An 18,262-nucleotide genomic window follows, 5' to 3' on the forward strand; every position below is an offset into this window, starting at 1 on the left:
ACTTTGATGGACTGAGGGAAGTAGGAGTCAAATCAATGAGGTCATATCTCAAACACCTCACTAGCCATTGACAGATACGTACATGCTTACATATAAGGCCATTGTGCACTGCCTCTGATGACATAGATTCCCCTCTGCTCACAGTCAATGGTTTTTTCTCGTCGGGCAGCCCCTTTCTGCCCCTCTTGAACCACCTGTCCTTGGGATTCCCAGAAACAAGTGGGACAGTTGGCAACTTGTACAACAGCTCTAGTCAGTCCCTTTTCAAGGAGTTGACCCATGGAAACCAGCATCATACTTTCCTCTCATGGCATACAGGCTGAGTCTCATTGACCTTACTGTAAATGAGCACAATGAGAGGCATATAACAAAACTGTGTCCCTCCTGTAAGCAGATAAACAGTTATCTGTTCTCCCCCTATTTGTGTGGCAGTACTCAATGTACACATTTCCAAATTTCTATTAACAGCAAACAGATCTTAGCTCACTAATTTAACTTAAGAACTAGCTAATGTATTCTTGTGGACTGACTTATGTCAATAGGAATTATTTATCTACATTACAGTCCACCTTCATTGAAAGTACTTTTCTACTTTCATATGCATTAATATTGTGTACAGTAATATATTGATGGTTTGTTGTTTTTGTTGTCCATGGTTCTGAATTTACATATTTGGTGGGTTATTGTGTTTCACTTAATGCTCATGTCAACCTTCCAGCTGTTGGCAGTTACAGTGTTACATGATATTACTATTTCTATACTGAATTTTTCTCATATGCTGGTACTATTGATACTTGTGTAAATATTTTGTTGTTTTTGTCATATTACATCACCTTTATTTGTTGTTACACCAACTTTTCTGAAAGGTTTCTGCAACTACCACTCATGAGCTGGCCTGTCTGTAAAATTAATTAGTTTCACTCATAATATTTACATTTAACTGAGGAAATGATAAGATTCGTTTTAGAGTGAGAATATGTTCTCTCACTCCCCTTTTACCACTTCTAGTAACATCTAGTATTATATTTTGTAACTGGTCAGTTGGTACTGTCCACTATCAGTTGCTCCCCTAATTGTGTGCTACTACATGGAGCAGTCTGTCCTTTTGTTCAGCTAAGCCACATATTTCAGAGAGGCTGCAGTGAGCAGATGGGTGTCTCTGTGCAAGTAGCTTAGGACTATCACAGTGAGCAGATCTATTGTTTAGCACTGTCTTAGCACATTTATGGGCAAGCCGCAACTGTGATTCTTCTATAAATTACACCCCATTCTTTCAGATCATCTGAGTGGTAATAAGGGTATAGCTTTGTGTCCTCTCACTATATATACTCAGAATGTAAATGTACAACTGAAGGTCCAAAGTTGTCTGGGAGAAAAGCTTGTGTTCAAACACATTAAGTCTGCTCAGTGGGAGCATATGTTTTACCATTAGGAAAGCTGCTTAGTAAAGATTTTCATTGATTTACTAAGTAGCAATTTTCCACATGGTGCAGAACAGACCAGTTGTTCAAATTCTTCAGGATAACATGATGCCATTACAGCATTATTAAAAATAATATACTATTAGGTGCAGTGAATAACAAGCAGCAAATGTACATTGTCAAACATACAAGATTTCACCTATCATGATACAATGCTTCCAGTTGTTGGTGACCAGTTTGTCAGTGTGTTAAATGGACCACATATATGGACAACTAGCAAAGTTTTACTCTGCATGGAAATCAAGGTACTACTGCACTGTGGCTTCACAACATGTAAGATTTCCTTACAGTCACACTGCAATATTATTTTGTTTAATATCTTGTTCACAGACAAAGTCATGTATGATTTGTCCATTGGTAATTGGTTTCAAAACTATGGGTATGGTCATATATTATTATTGATCTCTGTTCTGCCTGCTGTCCTATGGCCAATATAAATGTGCAAAATTTGTCTTCTTTTGAGTTACTGTGTGTGTGTGTGTGTGTGTGTGTTTATCACATTAAAAAATACTCCATGCTACAGAGAAATGGATGATCTACTACTGCAGTAGAAAAAAATTCTTACACAGTTTCGTTTGTTTATGCATATTGCTGACTGTTTTATATCCATTACATAACAAAACTGCCAAGCAATTCTTATGATAAAAATCCAAACTTCAAGTATTTGACAGTAAATATAACAGTATTTATAAATGTAATCAAAAGTTTTAATTTACACCACCCATTATCTGGAAGTATGTAATTATGAGCAATAACTAATATTGCAACTCTGAGGATCTAATTTGGCCATTAATTTTTTTGACACTTCTGTTTCATCCAGACAACAGGAATAGTTACTGAAAGGAGTAGGTGTCATAAAGTAACCCTCTTAGGTACGTTGTTGAGGTGAATTAAAAAATCACATAATTACAATTATTCTAAGTACAATAATTTAATAAATCCTTTTTGCCTTGCTTTGTACAGACTCATCTTACAACTTTATGTCAATGGCTTAATCTTACATATTACATATATCAAACTTTCACACAACTTCTACTGCAGAATTTTCATTTTTACTTCAGTTATTAACACAAACACCACTTTTTCAAAATATACTTCAGTCAGTCAGTTATCTTTACATGTTTGTGCAAACATAATTTTGACTAGCTCTGAATACTGTTCCATGACAGAATAAACATAAGCAGCTAAAAATTAAGCAATTTGTAATGTGGGATGCTAGAATGAAACCAGCTGTTACTAACAAGAAGGATAGAAATGTACTGTGCATAGAAATAGATTGTTAGATTAAATAAAATAATATTTCTAGTTCTTAAGTACTGGATGCAGCTACTCAGAATAAAATAACTGTACCAAAAAAAGTAGTTTTTACATACCCAATGCAGATACCAGGCATAAAAGTATTTTGCAAAAAAAAAAAAAAAAAAAAAAAAAAAAAAAAAAAAAAAAAAAAAAAAAAAAAAAAAAAAAAAAAAAAAAAAGAGAGAGAGAAATCTATTCCCTTAAGAAATAAGAGTCGAAAATAATACTTTCATGTTAGATTTTTGTTTATATACTGTTGTTACATTGACCTTGAACAGTATTAATCACATGAAGATTTGCAGATCAGTAAATGAGGACTGGGGCTAACTGATTTTTGATAAAGTGATTAAAATTAATTCCAGCATACTTATAATGTTTTCATCTTAAGTAGTAACCTTTTAAAAGATGGCAAGGAATGTCTCTCATAAGCATATGTCTCTGTAAAGAGTCTGGCAGTATGGTTTGAAAGTGGTATAATCTCAAAAACTTACAGGTTAGCTAACATCATGTTGTGATGCTTACATCTACTCTTCACATTTATGATTTTAATTTCAAAATTTCTTTACTTTTAAAGACTATGTACATTGTTTATTTTCATTTTGCAACATGAGGTCTTTGTGAAATTGGAACTATTGCATTCTGTACACTCAGCTAAACAAATTTATCCTTGTAGTAATCAGTCATAGAAAGGAGCATCCATCATTGATATCCATTACACAAAAGTAAAATAATAAGCAAGGAATTAACAGAACAAAACAGTGGAATAATTCTGGATTGAAATCTAACATACTAGTCCTTCTCCTTTATAAGATAAATGTTACATTGTTAGTTAAGGGGCATGATTATATCACTGTATCCACATCAGCCACAGAAAATTCTTAAATACAATAAGTACAACCATTATGGATCTGTACAGGAACTGGATGAATTCTTCTGATAGTATGTCCAATCAGTTTCATCAATACTCCATACCAACACATCTCAAAAAATTCTGTTTCTCTTTGTCAACTCTGTCACAGTGGTGCACATGAAATAAAATGAAAATCTGCCATGTGACTAGTTTCTATTGGGTTATACGCATCTACCGCACATGCACACACATACAAAATAACTGCCATCATTTCAGTTTTAATAGTAGAAAATATTTCAATCAACTATAATATTAGCAATGGGTATATATGTACGTCCCCTTAAAAATTGAAAACAATTTCTCATCACTTTTCTACTTATACTTTATAAAAGGGGTATATAAGAATAAAAAAGTGAAAGAACAATTTTCCTCCACAATTTTTCATGATAAATAAATTCTACTGTATGATTAGAAATATCAAATCACTAGTAAATACCAGGTAGTCAATTATATCAAAATATGTATAAAAGATTTACTGGGAAGAGATAATTTAAGAAATATCTGTGATCATGCATTAAGCTCAAATACATATTCCTGTTGTGAGCAAATTTCATAGGTATCTTCAGAAATAAATGTCATTATTAGCAGCAATTGAAAACCACTACAAAAATATTAACATAACTTATTAAATTTTCGTGAAAATTACAAAATAATTCTTCAGTGGCTAATATCAAAAAACGTGCTGAACATATAAAAAAGTATATTACATTTCATTTACATGTTTCATAATATCAGTTTACCTGTACCTAGCTGAGGTAACATTACCTTCAAAAAAGGAAACTTTTCCCTGCAAAACCTTAGCAACTGCAAATAAACAAAATGTATATGAAATGCTGCAACACTGTCTGTTTCGAGTTAATGTGACAGTACGTGTGAACAGATTTTGGATTTTATATGCCCAGATTTATTCATTTTTGGTACTTCGTTTTTTGGCCATGTTATTTTTAAAATGGTATTTACCATTCTCAAATGCAAATCAACGAATGTAAAGCATACATTGGCAGTTTTAGAATATTCAAATGCCTTGAAAACAACAGAAATGTTTTTTTTTCTTTTATGGGTGAAAACATTACTTGTAAGTGAATTCAGATTTTCGGTTAGGATATAATAGAGACTACCTAGAATAGAAAGATAACCCATGTCGGTCACAGGTCATGACGGAAGGAGGACGCAGAGTAGCCTTCATGTTAAAGGCTGAGTTGTTTCCCATTATTATAACTCGCGAAATGAAATCGGTAGCGTTCTGTAAATCAAGTAAGGTGTACATGATTTTGTAGTCTCTTTGTTGCCTACGTCCGTGGTCGACACATATCAAAAATGGTGCTACCTGATACCAACACCATTCAACTAAATTTGCCACAAGAATGGCCACTGTAGAACTATGACCGTTCTTTTATACTGTTACTTCTTACGCTCTCGAATGCAGTACACTTTTTGACATTAATTTGTTACATATACACAGATAGGACCCCTGCAATAGGAGAAGAACGTATTCTGAAATGGTCTTTATGTTGGACAGGCGATGCACCTTGATACACAGTTCAAACTCTCAACAGCAGTCATCGAGGAGCTCCTTGCCTTCATCATACGATGTGACGAGCTCCAGTCAATGAGCCCAAGTTGCTGCTGAGCACACTCCTACAGGTACCGGAAAATGGCTTCCATCGGCACTCGCTGACGCACGTCAGCCACAACGCAGAGGTGATGGTGCTCTACTTTGTTGCGAAGTTGTGCAAGATGAGAGGCTGGTCGTCCCGTTCCTGGCCTGGAGAGCCGCTCATGTATCCAGGCGAGGGCGATTCGGACTTCTCTGGCACCGGGGTGATGTTGGCGTACTGCCCGCCGATGGTGCGAAGTGGGTGGCCAGCTTTATCGCCCTGCTGCAAACACACATCGAAGCTTAGTACCAGTGCATTTTCCGTATTAAGACGACACTAAAAACTTCAATAGGGTGACGATGGTAGTGGAAGTGGTGGTAATAGTAGCAGAGGTGATAATGAAAATGCTGGTGGCTATGGTATTTCTAACAGAGAATACAGTGGTATTTAGTCATGTTTGGTAAAATGTTGATGTATTATTAATTATTGTTACACAAAAAGGTTATTCGACTGCAATATGCAAATACACAATCGAAACAAATATGAAAACTCTCAACATAGCTGCTAAGGTTCACTGACCGTGTCAGAATTATATTAGAACAAATAAGCCTTCGGTCACAAATATGAAGTCAAAACTGACCAGGTTTCGACGCTACTATGAGCGTCGTCTTCAGAATTAGACTAACTGTTCTAAAACATATTAAGTATATAATACATTAATAAAATTAAAATTTGTACTGACTGGAAAAAGATGCAGTACTTACAAGTCACGTATTAAAAAAGGCTAAGCCGGAAAGGCGACGCCATGAATGGTTGTAAGTAAGATGGCGAGCCACTAAGGGCTGCTCGTACTGTGAACAAGGGTTGCAACAAGACTGAGGTGCCCACGTTAGAAAGTGTGGGCATGTAAACATGGTGTTGCTACGAGCGCCATCTAGTAGCCGCAGGCGCTCGTAGCAACACCATGTTTACTTGCCCACACTATCTAACGTGGGCACCTCAGTCTTGTTGCAACCCTTGTTCACTATAGTACGAGCAGCCCTTAGGGGCTCGCCATCTTACAACTATTCATGACGTCGCCTTTCCGGCTTAGAATTTTTTTAATATGTGACTTGTAAGTACTGCATCTTCTTCCGGTCAGTACAAACTTTAATTTTATTAATGTATTATATACTTAATGTGTTTTAGAACAGTTAGTCTAATTCTCAAGACGACGCTCATAGTAGCGTCGAAACCTGGTCAATTTTGACTTAATATTTGTGACCGAGGGCTTATTTGTTCTAATACAAGTATGAAAGTTCACAATAATACAACAATTTACTTGGTGGTAGGTACATCAACACAAATTCTACCACACGCCCTGGCTGTTCACTATGATGAGAAAGGGTAATCTGGCCACACTGCAAATGTACTGGAAGGGAGTAAGCTTATCCACTACGGATATCGTATAGTTCATGATAGCTGCAGCCTGTCACTTTGTTTATTTGGATGAACTAGCTACAGAACCATTTCAGAGCCATCGTTAGATGACGTGTGCCTAAATTACGTCTCTATTTTCGTAGCGTAAAGCTAGATACTGGTTCCTTGACAAGAAGATATGTAACGTTCTGAAGTGTCCACATCAGTGACAGTTATGTCACGTTATGTCGAAAAACGAATTTCTTCACTTACTGCAGCAATGAAAGCTTGTGGATGCACATTAACTGTGATATGAGAAAAAAAGTTCAAATGGCTCTGAGCACTATGGAACTTAACATCTGAGGTCATCACTTCCCTAGACTTTAGAAGTACTTAAACCTAACTAACCTAAGGACATCACACACATCCATGCCCGAGGCAGGATTCGAACCTGCGACCGTAGCAGCCGCGCGGTTCTGGATTGAAGCGCCTAGAACCGCTCAGCCACAGCGGCCGGCTTCCAGTAATCCCTCGGGCAAGGGTGTGTGTGTTGTCCTTAGCGTAAGTTAAAGTTATGTTAAGTAGTGTGTAAGCCTAGGGACCGATGACCTCAGCAGTTTGGTCCCATAGTAACTTACCACCAACCAACCAACAGAAATTCATTTCCGACACAGATTATCACGTAAATATCACTCAAGGCGGTATATTGAAATATTTCTCAAAGAACCAGTACAAAGCACTTTTCTCCAAATGTAGCTCCTGAAAGCCTATCTGAGTGTGAACGTGAAAAGTTTGGAAAACAAGTTTATAGAAATAATTATCTGAAATGTGAATAGCCTCAATTCTTCAAACTTTTTGCTTCGCAAGTTCTTCTTTGCTAATGAAAAGTCATCGCAGTCTGTCCTGTATTTTACATGCTTAAATTCACATGTGTATCTATGGTGCATTATTTTTGGTCAAGATTTATTTCAATTTTGCCTTACCCCCAGTTATCCAGTTGAACTGAAATTCTGTTCCGTTAACTGTGGGAGACAGTGAAGTATCACAGTTACTTTCCGCGGAAATTTCAGGTCACAGCTCCATATTGTCGACGAACTATAATATTTGCTGTCAGACTTTACTAAAAATCGATATCCCACAGTTTTCAGAGCCACAGATAATGAACTACTAAGCGTGTGAAGATAAAAATTCATTACATATTATCTTTTCACAGTGTTGCATTGCGGTTTCCTTCGTTGATTTACTTGAAACTATTTGCAATCAGTTTACAGATATGTTATTAAGAGCTAAGTTATTAGGAGTAACCTTACTGCACACCCAATTATTTACATTTTTAACGAGAATTGCACAGCTACGCCGGCCGTGGTGGCCGAGCGCTTCTAGGCACTACAGCCTGGAACCGCGAGATCGCTACGGTCGCAGGTTCGAATCCTGCCTCGGGCATGGATGTGTGTGATGTCCTTAGGTTAGTTAGGTTTAAGTAATTCTAAGTTCTAGGAGACTGATGACCTCAGAAGTTAAGTCCCATAGTGCTCAGAGCCATTTGAACCATTTTGCACAGCTATGCCTCTCCATGGAAGGCCTTTGCGTCTCTGTGGTTTGAGCACCTCTGCACTAAATCATAGTATTTGATAGAATTTTAAAATTATGCAGGTGGAGGGTTAAGCTTACACTCTCTTGCCATAAAATACAATGTATTATAGTTAGTGATAGATATCATTCCTGAAGTGCAAAGTTTCTAGTCACTGGAGAATGCGTTACACAGAGATAATTGAATGAAAGTCTAAGTAACTGTTAAAAGGTAGAACACTGATCGAAACCTGCTATCACTAAGCAAACGTGTAAGTCACTGTACCTCCCAGTGACACACGGCCTCCATGCAACAACAAAGTTGCTACCCCTGTGATTACGATATAATCTTACTCGCATCCTTCGAGTCCAATGTGTCATGGTATTCAATAGACTGCAACAAAATTCCGCCGGTTTTTTTTTCAGAAAGATATGCAATATTGAATTCTCCAATTTTTTCCTTGTGGATCACAGCAGGAAAGCTAATTCTTTCCTCAGTAACACTGGATTGCTCCAATAGTTTCAGGGTTCCACAGAACTCTGCCTTATTACAGTAACTGATCTTGTGAAGAAGACAGGAAGGAAGATTAGGAGTTATCGTCCTGCCAATTGATCTTGGAGGTAAATCTTATAAACACAGTAAAGGAGAACTGAGCTGCCCAGGAAGCACGTCCATCCCCGCCATCCCCCTGCCCACCACTGGGCAATCATAAAATGATAGCACTGAAGTTAGATTTGCATTGCATTCGCCTCCCGAAAAATTTCAGATGGGAAGCGTACAGACTTCCCTACGGACCAATAGTGAAGAAGGATTACTCAAGTTTTGGGGGTCACGACTTGTGGGGAGTAAATGGATGTTTGAACTACGACAAAATCTCAGAAGGTTATAGTATTATACGTAGCACACGAATGCATATCGACTTTACCTTCATGTCGCCGTCAAGTATCGACCGGTCGATTAGCTGATATTCCTTTCCAGACCTCGGCCTCAGCGTTGTTGTGGCTTGTCTTCCCAATCTAGAACAATAACAAAAGAATACATATATTTGCCAGCTGAAAAACGGCGGAATAGCAACTGATGAAGAGCAATGAAGTCATCATACGTACAGTAGAGCGTCCTGGACGTCAGAGGAGCTGTGAGAGGAGACCGACAGAGTCTCGATGTAGTCGGACATGTCAGATGTGCCGCTACTGGTACTGCGAGAGTCCATGTAGGGCGCAACCACGGCGCTCTCGCCGCCCGGACTCTGGAAGCCTGCACACAGAAGAGTTGCAACATTACATCTGCTGAACAACAACTGGTATAATTTACGTATTACTCAGTATAGTGATGTAAGGGCCATACAGTCGTTACGTAACTGATATGATTTCTTAAATTCGAGATTAATTCGTCACAAACTACAGCTGAAATCGTTAAAGTTTAAACTGTCACTGCTGCAAGTGAAATGCACGAAAACGAATTTTATGCTGAATTTCGTACAATATTTTTGTTCTACATCTACATCTGCATGGATACTCTGCAAATCACATTTAAGTGCCTGGCAGAGGGTTCATCGAACCACCTTCCAAATCTTTATTATTCCAATCTCGTACACCGCGCGGAAAGAATGAACACCTATATCTTTCCGTACGAGCTCTGATTTCCCTTATTTTATCTTGGTGATCATTCCTCCGTATGTAGGTCGGTGTCAACAAAATATTTTTGCATTCGGAGGAGAAAGTTGATGATTGGAATTTCGTGAGAAGATTCCGTAGCAACGAAAAACGTCTTTCTTTTAATGATGTCCAGCCCAAATCCTGTATCATTTCTGTGACACTCTCTCCCATATTCCGCGATAATACAAAACGTGCTGCCTTTCTTTGAACTTTTTCGATGTACTCCGTCAGTCCTATCTGGTAAGGATCCCACGCCGCGCAGCAGTATTCTAAAAGAGGACGCACAATTGTAGTGTAGGCAGTCTCCTTAGTAGGCCTGTTACATTTTCTAAGTGTCCAGCCAATAAAACGCATTCTTTGGTTAGCCTTCCCCACAACATTTTCTGTGTGTTCCTTCCAATTTAAGTAGTTCGTAATTGTAATACCTAGGTATTTAGTTGAATTTACGACTTTTAGATTCCACTGATTTATCGTGTAACCGAAGTTTAACGAGTTCCTTTTAGCACTCATGTGGATGACCTCACACTTTTCGTTATTTAGTGTCAACTGCCACGTTTCGCACCATTCAGATATCTTTTCTAAATCGTTTTGCAATTTGTTTTGGTTTTCTGATGACTTTATTAGTCGATAAACGGCAGCGTCATCTGCAAGCAACCGAAGACGGTTGCACAGATTGTCTCAAAAATCGTTAATGTAGATAAGGAACAGCAAAGGGTCTATAACGCTACCTTGGGGAACGCCCGAAATCACTTCTGTTTTACTCGATGACTTTCCGTCAATTACTACGAACTGTGTGACCTCTCTGACAGGAAATCACAAATCCAGTCATATAACTGAGACGATATTCCATAAGCACGCAATTTCACTACGAGCCGCTTGTGTGGTACAGTGTCAAAAGCCTTCCGGAAATCCAGAAATACAGAATCGATCTGAAATCCCTTGTCAATAGTACTCAACACTTCATGTAAATAAAGAGCTAATTGTGTTTCACAGGAATGATGTTTTCTAAACCCATATTGACTGTGTGTTAGTAGACCGTTTTCTTCGAGGTAATTCATAATGTTCGAACACAATATATGTTCTAAAATCCTGCTTCATATCGATGTTAACGATATGGGCGTGTAATTTAGTTGACTACTACTACTACCTTTCTTGAATATTGGTGTGACCTGTGCAACTTTCCAGTCTTTGGGTACGGATATTTCTTAGAGCGAACGGTTGTATATGATTGTTAAGTATGGAGCTGATGCATCAGCATACTCCGAAAGGAACCTAATTGGTATACAGTCTGGACCAGAAGACTTGCTTTTATTAAGTGACTTAAGTTGCTTCACTACTCCGAGGATGTTTACTTCTATGTTACTCATGTTGGCAGCTGTTCTCGATTCGAATTCTGGAATATTCGTCGTCTTTTGTGAAGGCATTTCGGAAGGCTGTGTTTCGTAACTCTGCTTTGGCACCGCTGTCTTCGATAGTCAAAAAATGGCCCTGAGCACTATGGGACTTAACATCTTAGGTCATCAGTCCCCTAGAACTTAGAGCTACCTAAACCTAACTAACCTAAGGACATCACACAACACCCAGCCATCACGAGGCAGAGAAAATCCCTGACCCCGCCGGGAATCGAACCCGGGAACCCGTGCGTGGGAAGCGAGAACGCTACCGCACGACCACGAGATGCGGGCTGTCTTCGATAGTATCTCCATTGCTATCGTGCAGAGAAGGCATTCATTGTTTCTTGCCGCTAACATACTTCACATACGACCAGAATCTCTTTAGATTTTCTGCCAAGTTTCGAGACAAAGTTTCGTTGTGGAAACTGTCATAGGCATCTCGCATGGAAGTCCGCGCTAAATTTCGAGCTTCTGTAAAAGATCGCCAATCTTGGGGATTTTGCGTCTGTTTGAATTTGGCATGTTTGTTTCGTTGTTTCTGCAAGAGTGTTCTAAACTGTTTTGTATACCAAGGAGGATCAGCTCCGTCAACTACATTACTACATAGCTGTTAAAACTAATATTGGATACATTAATTAATTCTCGCTCTTTGTTGGACAGAAAACACATGTTCACTTTAATAGAGTGGTGTAAGGTAATTTTCTGCAAATAGTGTCCTTTGGCTTTTCGCACTTTCCGGTGACGGATGCTCCACTCATTTAGTCAGTTTTAGAGATCTTAAAAGATGTGTTGTTCAGAAAGGCCATGTTGCAGGGGCCGAAACAAATAACTGGAAGGGACCTTGCCTGGTGAATATGGCGCGGGCGGGGTAAGACATCCAGTCTTGCGACCTGTGGTTTGGCATTGTCAAGAAGCGGAACTCCTTTGTCACGTCTCTGAGCTCATTGAAGGTGTTTGACTTTAACTGCACGATTGAAAGTGAAGAATTGTGCTTATAACAGTTCAGCATTCACGGTTGCAGCAGCTCACGGTACACCACACCGACTACGTCGCATTTTACCATTCACCTCAGAATTATCGCCTTTGAATCGTAGAAAACAATCTCAGCACGTCGTTTCCGACAGAGCATGTTCTCCGTTAGCTTCCAGTAGCAAACGATGAATTTCCGCAGCAGATATCTCGAGACGAAAGCGGAAAAGTAATACTTCCCAGACACACAATTTTGTAGGTTCAAAACATGACATGTTTGAGGCACTGAACAGGCATTTCCTTTTCAGTCGACTCGGAAGGTATATACTTTCTACTGTTAAAATTGGTCTAGTGCCCATGTCCGCTATGCTGAACTACAACGGCTATAGCCCATTCCTTGTCAACAGTGAGAATTAATTTAAGCTTCCAATAAATTAACATTCTTTCACTGCACCATTAATGTGCAACTACAAGACAAACATATGCAGTACAATCAGATAAGAAATTATTTTGCGTACGTTTCTCCAGCAGAAACGCTATAACTTACTTAATGACACAGCACATTAGAAATGAGCAAAGATTTAGTATCAAAAAAACTATTCTACAGAAAGCTTTATTACCTTAAGCAGAGGAAAAGAAGAAGAATTATGCATTATTCGACAATATGTTAACCATCTTTGTTTTGCGCTGGATATTTTGTCGATACAACGATGAGCGGAAGATCCTGATAAAACACGTTTGATAGCAGAGATGGAAATCAGTTACAATAAGACTAAAGTATCGTGGATTAAATTTCAAACCTCTCCGAAGTGCGTTATGAGGTAAGGACTAGGACACTGTTGATGGCCAGTTTTCTTTTTTTTTTTTTTTTTTTTTTTGGCGTAATGTCAGTATTTCCTCAATGGAAAGCAGTTATTCCTACAGCTATGAGCGATGCGAGTAAATAATAGCTGCTGGATCTATCTAACGTTACTAGAGCTTTTCGAGTGGAGATCACAACTCAGCATACCCACAGGACACCTATGTGCAGCTATCGTCATCTTTCGGACTTCTGGAAACGTCTATTCATTGGTATGTGTCATATGGGAACAGATCTCTCAGACAGTGGTCTGTAGTACGTAGAGTGAATACGGAACGAGTGATGACGAGACAGACTCAGAACAACAGGTGTGGCAATAAAAATAGGCACTGATTATACTAGAAGCTCTACAGCATTATAGAATCGTAGCATTGTCAAACTGTCTCAGGTGAGACGGTACAGGCAGACAGTCACCACGAACCATCGGCAACAGATTACTGGAAACTGGATTGAGATCTCGAGCTGTCATTCGCCGTTTACCACTGACACCACATCAAAGACTTGCATGGTGTAGAACCAGAGTCAATTGAGACACTGAATAACATTTCCTGGTATTCAGAGAAGACCCACCAACTTCTGCAGTCATGATGAGAGGAGCTATTAGATATTACAAAGGGACTGATCTGGTAATTGGTGAATGGGGACTGTCAGTATGTGGCAATAATAGTAGTTCCTGTTACCATACCTTTCATGAGCAGGATAAAAATGGTATTTTCCAGGAGTAGAATGCGAGACCCCACACTGCAGTTCTCACCAGAAACAGCGTGAAGAAAGTACAGGTTCTTGGCCACTCTGATAAGTCCCTTGATTTGTCACTCACAGATCATGTCTCGGATATGATTGGAAGACGCATATTTTCTTCTAGCGTCCAGCAAGCAATGTGATAAAACATGTAGTTGAAGTATGGCAAGATATTTCTGAAGATGACGTATGGAGGCTGTTTATCCCAAACAACAAACATAGGAATGTAATTGCGTCCAGGGGTGTCAGACATACTGATTTTGTTGATGATGGACATCAGTTCCGGATGAAAGTTTAATCATCTAAGAACAGTTATGAGCATCTATACAGAGTTTGATAAATACTGCAAAGTGCTTCATTATGTAACTATTTTCATTTCCTGTAAAACAACGACGTTCCATTCCTGACACTGCATTTCCTCGATTTGATAAACATCACAGACTGACGAACAATACTAGAGACTTGGTTGAACGAAACATTCGTAATCTGTCCTCTGGGGAAGAATTACTTCCTCCTCAGTATTCTCTCAATGAAATTTAGCCTGTGATGTACCTTCCTAGTTTCATGTGGTCGCTCGTTCCTTGAATGGAACTGGTAGAGATTTCACTATGTGGTAACACAAAAAAATTGTATAGTTTTATAGTGATATACAAACAATGGATTTGGATAAACTACTGTGGGATGATTTGTTAATTTGATGACTACGGAAGGCATAGTTACCTCTAGCTTTCGGACATACTGGAACTTCAGCCTCCGCCGAAGAAGACTTGGCTGGAACTTTAATCTTTTGGAACTGGAAGGTGATGTCTCTGAGAGGATCCACTGACTTGGATCTCCTCGGTAACGAGGAGTGCAAGCAGTTGGTGACATAGCCAGGATGCCTAGCTAAGCTGTACTGGTGCTTCTTCGCTGACACGGACGTCGTCAGGGGCAGCTCAAATTCGGAAAAGTCACCTCCTCCTTGTTTCAGAGAACCGGTGGAGACGCCAGAATCATTGGAGCTGGACGAGTCGCGGTTATTTCCGGACTTGCAAGGGACGCTCGACGACCGACGAATGTGGACTGAAGCTGGTACCGCAGTGTGAGATCCCTTGGGTTGTTCCGATATTGGCAGCTCACAGTTGTTAATGCTGGGTCGGCGAGAGCTGGGCACGGATTCATCGGAGCTCCCTGGCTGGCTTGCTGCAACTGCCTCTTCCTTTTGTCTGGATGAGACGCCATCAGGTTGCGGAGTTTCTTTGTGAACGTCACATGCCGATGAGACTTCAGTCTCTGTAGTGGAAATCATTTCAGTCTTTGGATCGCATTTGTGGAACATAGCGTTCGCGCACACTCTCCTCACTGGAGCCGGTGACATCTTTGACTGAATAACGCTGTTCACGTCTTCTAGGGCCTCTGGGTTTCTCGAATCCGCGGAACTCGATCGTTTCCTGCAAACCACTTGGTGTGCCCGCTCGTCGGATTCGGCAAGCCGCTGCTTTAGGTACGGGCTCATCATCATGGCTGCGCCAGGTACTCTGTGGTACTCCAACTCCGACCTCTTACAGCATTTGTCCGCAGACTGAGTTATTGGGCTGGCCAGACTGGGGATGCTAGCGGACTTTTCACTGGACAAGTTGCACATGCCTCTATGGTGAGCGCGCTTGAGCAGATCATTCTTTGCAGCAGTGGATCCGCTAGGTACTGGAGACATCGGGAGATAACCCGGGTGGTTTCTACCTGCTGATCCGGTGCTCGGTCCCGCTGAACCGTTCTTTGCAGGTTCCATCATCAGGTAATCGTCTTGCGCGTTAGCACTTGCTGCTTCTGCACTCTCGGTCAGTGCTGAAATACGGCAGTCTCCGTCACTTCCCGCACTCATTGGGCCAGACAGGAAAGCGTGACACTCGTGGCCACACTTACTGCACACCATGATCTCGTGAGTGCCGTAGTGTGTCGTGAATTCCCCCGAGGAGGGCTCTTCACACTTCTGCGAACATGTGGCGCCAGAAATTCCACTATCTGAGGCGTCCTGATTCATACCTGCCCTCATCAGCACGTCTTTGGCATTCTCGTAGTACTCCAGTGACTGGGCAAAGTCAATATTTTCATAATTCGTATCCATTTGGCAGAATTCGTCTCCAGCTGTCTGTTGCTCGCCAGCAGTAGAACACTTCGAACTCTCTCCCTCTATATCGACATTCACGTAGTTCGACTGGGAAGAATTCTGCTCTGCGTCTTCCGCTGTCACTCGGGGACATGTACAAGCCCCCTGGCTGCAGGATGGTAAGTGTTTCCTGCTCTTCTTGGACTTATCCACAGTCGCGTAGATAGCTATCTCTCCGCTCGTGTTGACAACTGGCATCTTGCCCTCGCCACTCAGTTTCACCTTCTGTATAGGAACACCAGTGTTCTCAATGCCGTTGCCACGCCTGCAGTAGGGCAACATCATTAGGTTCTCCGCCCAACACATCACTTTCTGGCAAGGGCAGTTGGCAGGAGCGCTCTCTGACGGATCTTCGTGTTCCATGACGAGTTTGGTCGTCTCGACCAAAGACGTGACCAGGACAGACTTCTTGGACAACTTGATAACGCAACCACAGGGCTTACGCAAAGTTTTCACACTGGGCGGCACGTCGTAGTTGCCGTACTGGTTCGTGGTGATCTCCATTTCAGTCGTCGAGGCCAGGGAATCTTTGATGCTCTTCGGAGTGTCGTAATACTCTTCTGTGGTACTTGTGCTTAGTGACGATCTGTTCAGGGTATCACTTTGTCTCGTGTCTTCTTTCGGCTCCTAGGAAAAGCAAACAAAACAGAGCACGTTAAAAACTTACTCCTGTATATACATAAAGAATAGGAAATATTATGGTACAATATTGTTTTGTGTACTAAAATATTTTCGACCAGAGGACGAACAACTGAGTAAACATTTTTTAGGTTCTGAGCTGTATCATAACTAATATTTTAATGTGTATCCGAATAAGTCATGGTCTGCAACCAGGACATTAGTTTCAAAACGAATACATGAACGATACGCATGTGCTAAAGCATGGCGACGGCGTAGACAGAAACAAGTTAAAAAGATTATGTGTGATTATTAATAAAGTACAATAGCCTGATATCAGCGTTTCCATTTGTGCTGTGCTCTGTCGTCCTTTTAATTACTGCCTTATGGATTATCTCTCTATAGGTTTGAGGACGTTGATTGGTACTAAGAAGCGGGTAAGTGGAAAGCGATTAATAATTTTTAGTCCAGTGTTTGTGTCGAGGTTCGTCTAGTCGGTTAACGACTGATCTCAGAAATATGTTTCAGGGTGAAAGTAAGGCTGGTGAGTCTTATGACAGCAACGTAAGGGGCTTATAGATGAAGAAAGGTCATCATGTTGGCCAACAAAATGTGGGGACGGTTACATGCGTCCTTCTTCGATCGTATGGAGGAAAGAAACTTGCATTATTTAGATGTAGCAAGGTTGTGCAACAAAGAATTTTGTTCTGTTCTTGATCTTAGGTACATCTTCCCGAAACCTGTACCATTAACTATCTGCAGGTTCTGTGATGTCTTACGCGAGGACTCTCGTAACAGCTTCCGTGCTAGGACGTTATTAAGCACTAGCCCAACACTCAGAGTTGCCAGATTACTTATTTGTCCTAATATTAAACTGGATAGGAAAATCAGGTCAGAAATCATCAGGACTATCACCAATCAGACTAACGACACAGTAAACTATGGATATGACGCGCATATCGTTCGTTTCTCTATTATTTTTCCGACACTCACTACCCCTAAGGAGGCTGCGCCCCAATAGTATATTTTATCATGCTTTAAGTGGTACATGTGCCAAGATCGTTAAAACTGATTCAGATGTTCCAGTTACGCATATATGTCACAAAGGCCTCACCACAACTCCCACAAATCGGGACGTTGGGGGTGTTCCACACAAATAGTGCATTTTCCTAGATGTGTGTACTAAGATTTGTTGAAATGTTACACAGTCAGATAGAAAACTTACGCGAACAAGGTTACTCATAAGCACATCTGCGATATCGAAGGATCAGCGCGCGAACTACGAGAGATAGAGAGAAATGACAGACAGCACTGAATAAAGCATCTTTTCAAGTTTCGGTTTGTAATACACAGTTGCTCAGCGCACCACTCTGGGCAGGCGTGTCTAACAAGAGAGAAATCATCCGCTCCACATTGTTGCTTCGCATTACACTGCACAACACAACTAAAGGATGAGTTTTTAGATTCCCCATAACTGTGTCCCATTGCGACGTAGAAGTTTGAAATTTGGAACAAAGGTGCCCACAACCTATCTCTGTAATGGTGCAAAAGCATGGCGCCCTGCGACATTAACTATTGGCGATGCTTAAAACAGCAAGATTTTGACATATGAGAAAAAATACCA

The 18,262-nt window shown here is 40.4% G+C and overlaps 1 protein-coding gene across 1 annotated transcript in view; it reads right to left on the reverse strand.

Moving 5' to 3' along the window:
- Positions 1 to 3,024: 3,024 nt before the first annotated feature.
- The window catches only part of LOC126455822 (uncharacterized), a 53,102-nt gene continuing 37,864 nt past the window's right edge, over positions 3,025 to 18,262 (reverse strand). Inside the window, exons 8-11 of the mRNA XM_050091584.1 lie at positions 14,595 to 16,647; positions 9,363 to 9,510; positions 9,182 to 9,272; positions 3,025 to 5,570 (exon numbers count right to left, since the gene is read on the reverse strand). Of these exons, the coding sequence (XP_049947541.1) occupies positions 5,403 to 5,570; positions 9,182 to 9,272; positions 9,363 to 9,510; positions 14,595 to 16,647 (2,460 nt within the window). The 3' untranslated portion in view covers positions 3,025 to 5,402. The remainder of the gene's footprint in view (positions 5,571 to 9,181; positions 9,273 to 9,362; positions 9,511 to 14,594; positions 16,648 to 18,262) is intronic.

Source organism: Schistocerca serialis, chromosome 2, assembly GCF_023864345.2.
Source record: "Schistocerca serialis cubense isolate TAMUIC-IGC-003099 chromosome 2, iqSchSeri2.2, whole genome shotgun sequence".
In the NCBI taxonomy this organism is placed as follows: Eukaryota; Metazoa; Arthropoda; class Insecta; order Orthoptera; family Acrididae; genus Schistocerca; species Schistocerca serialis.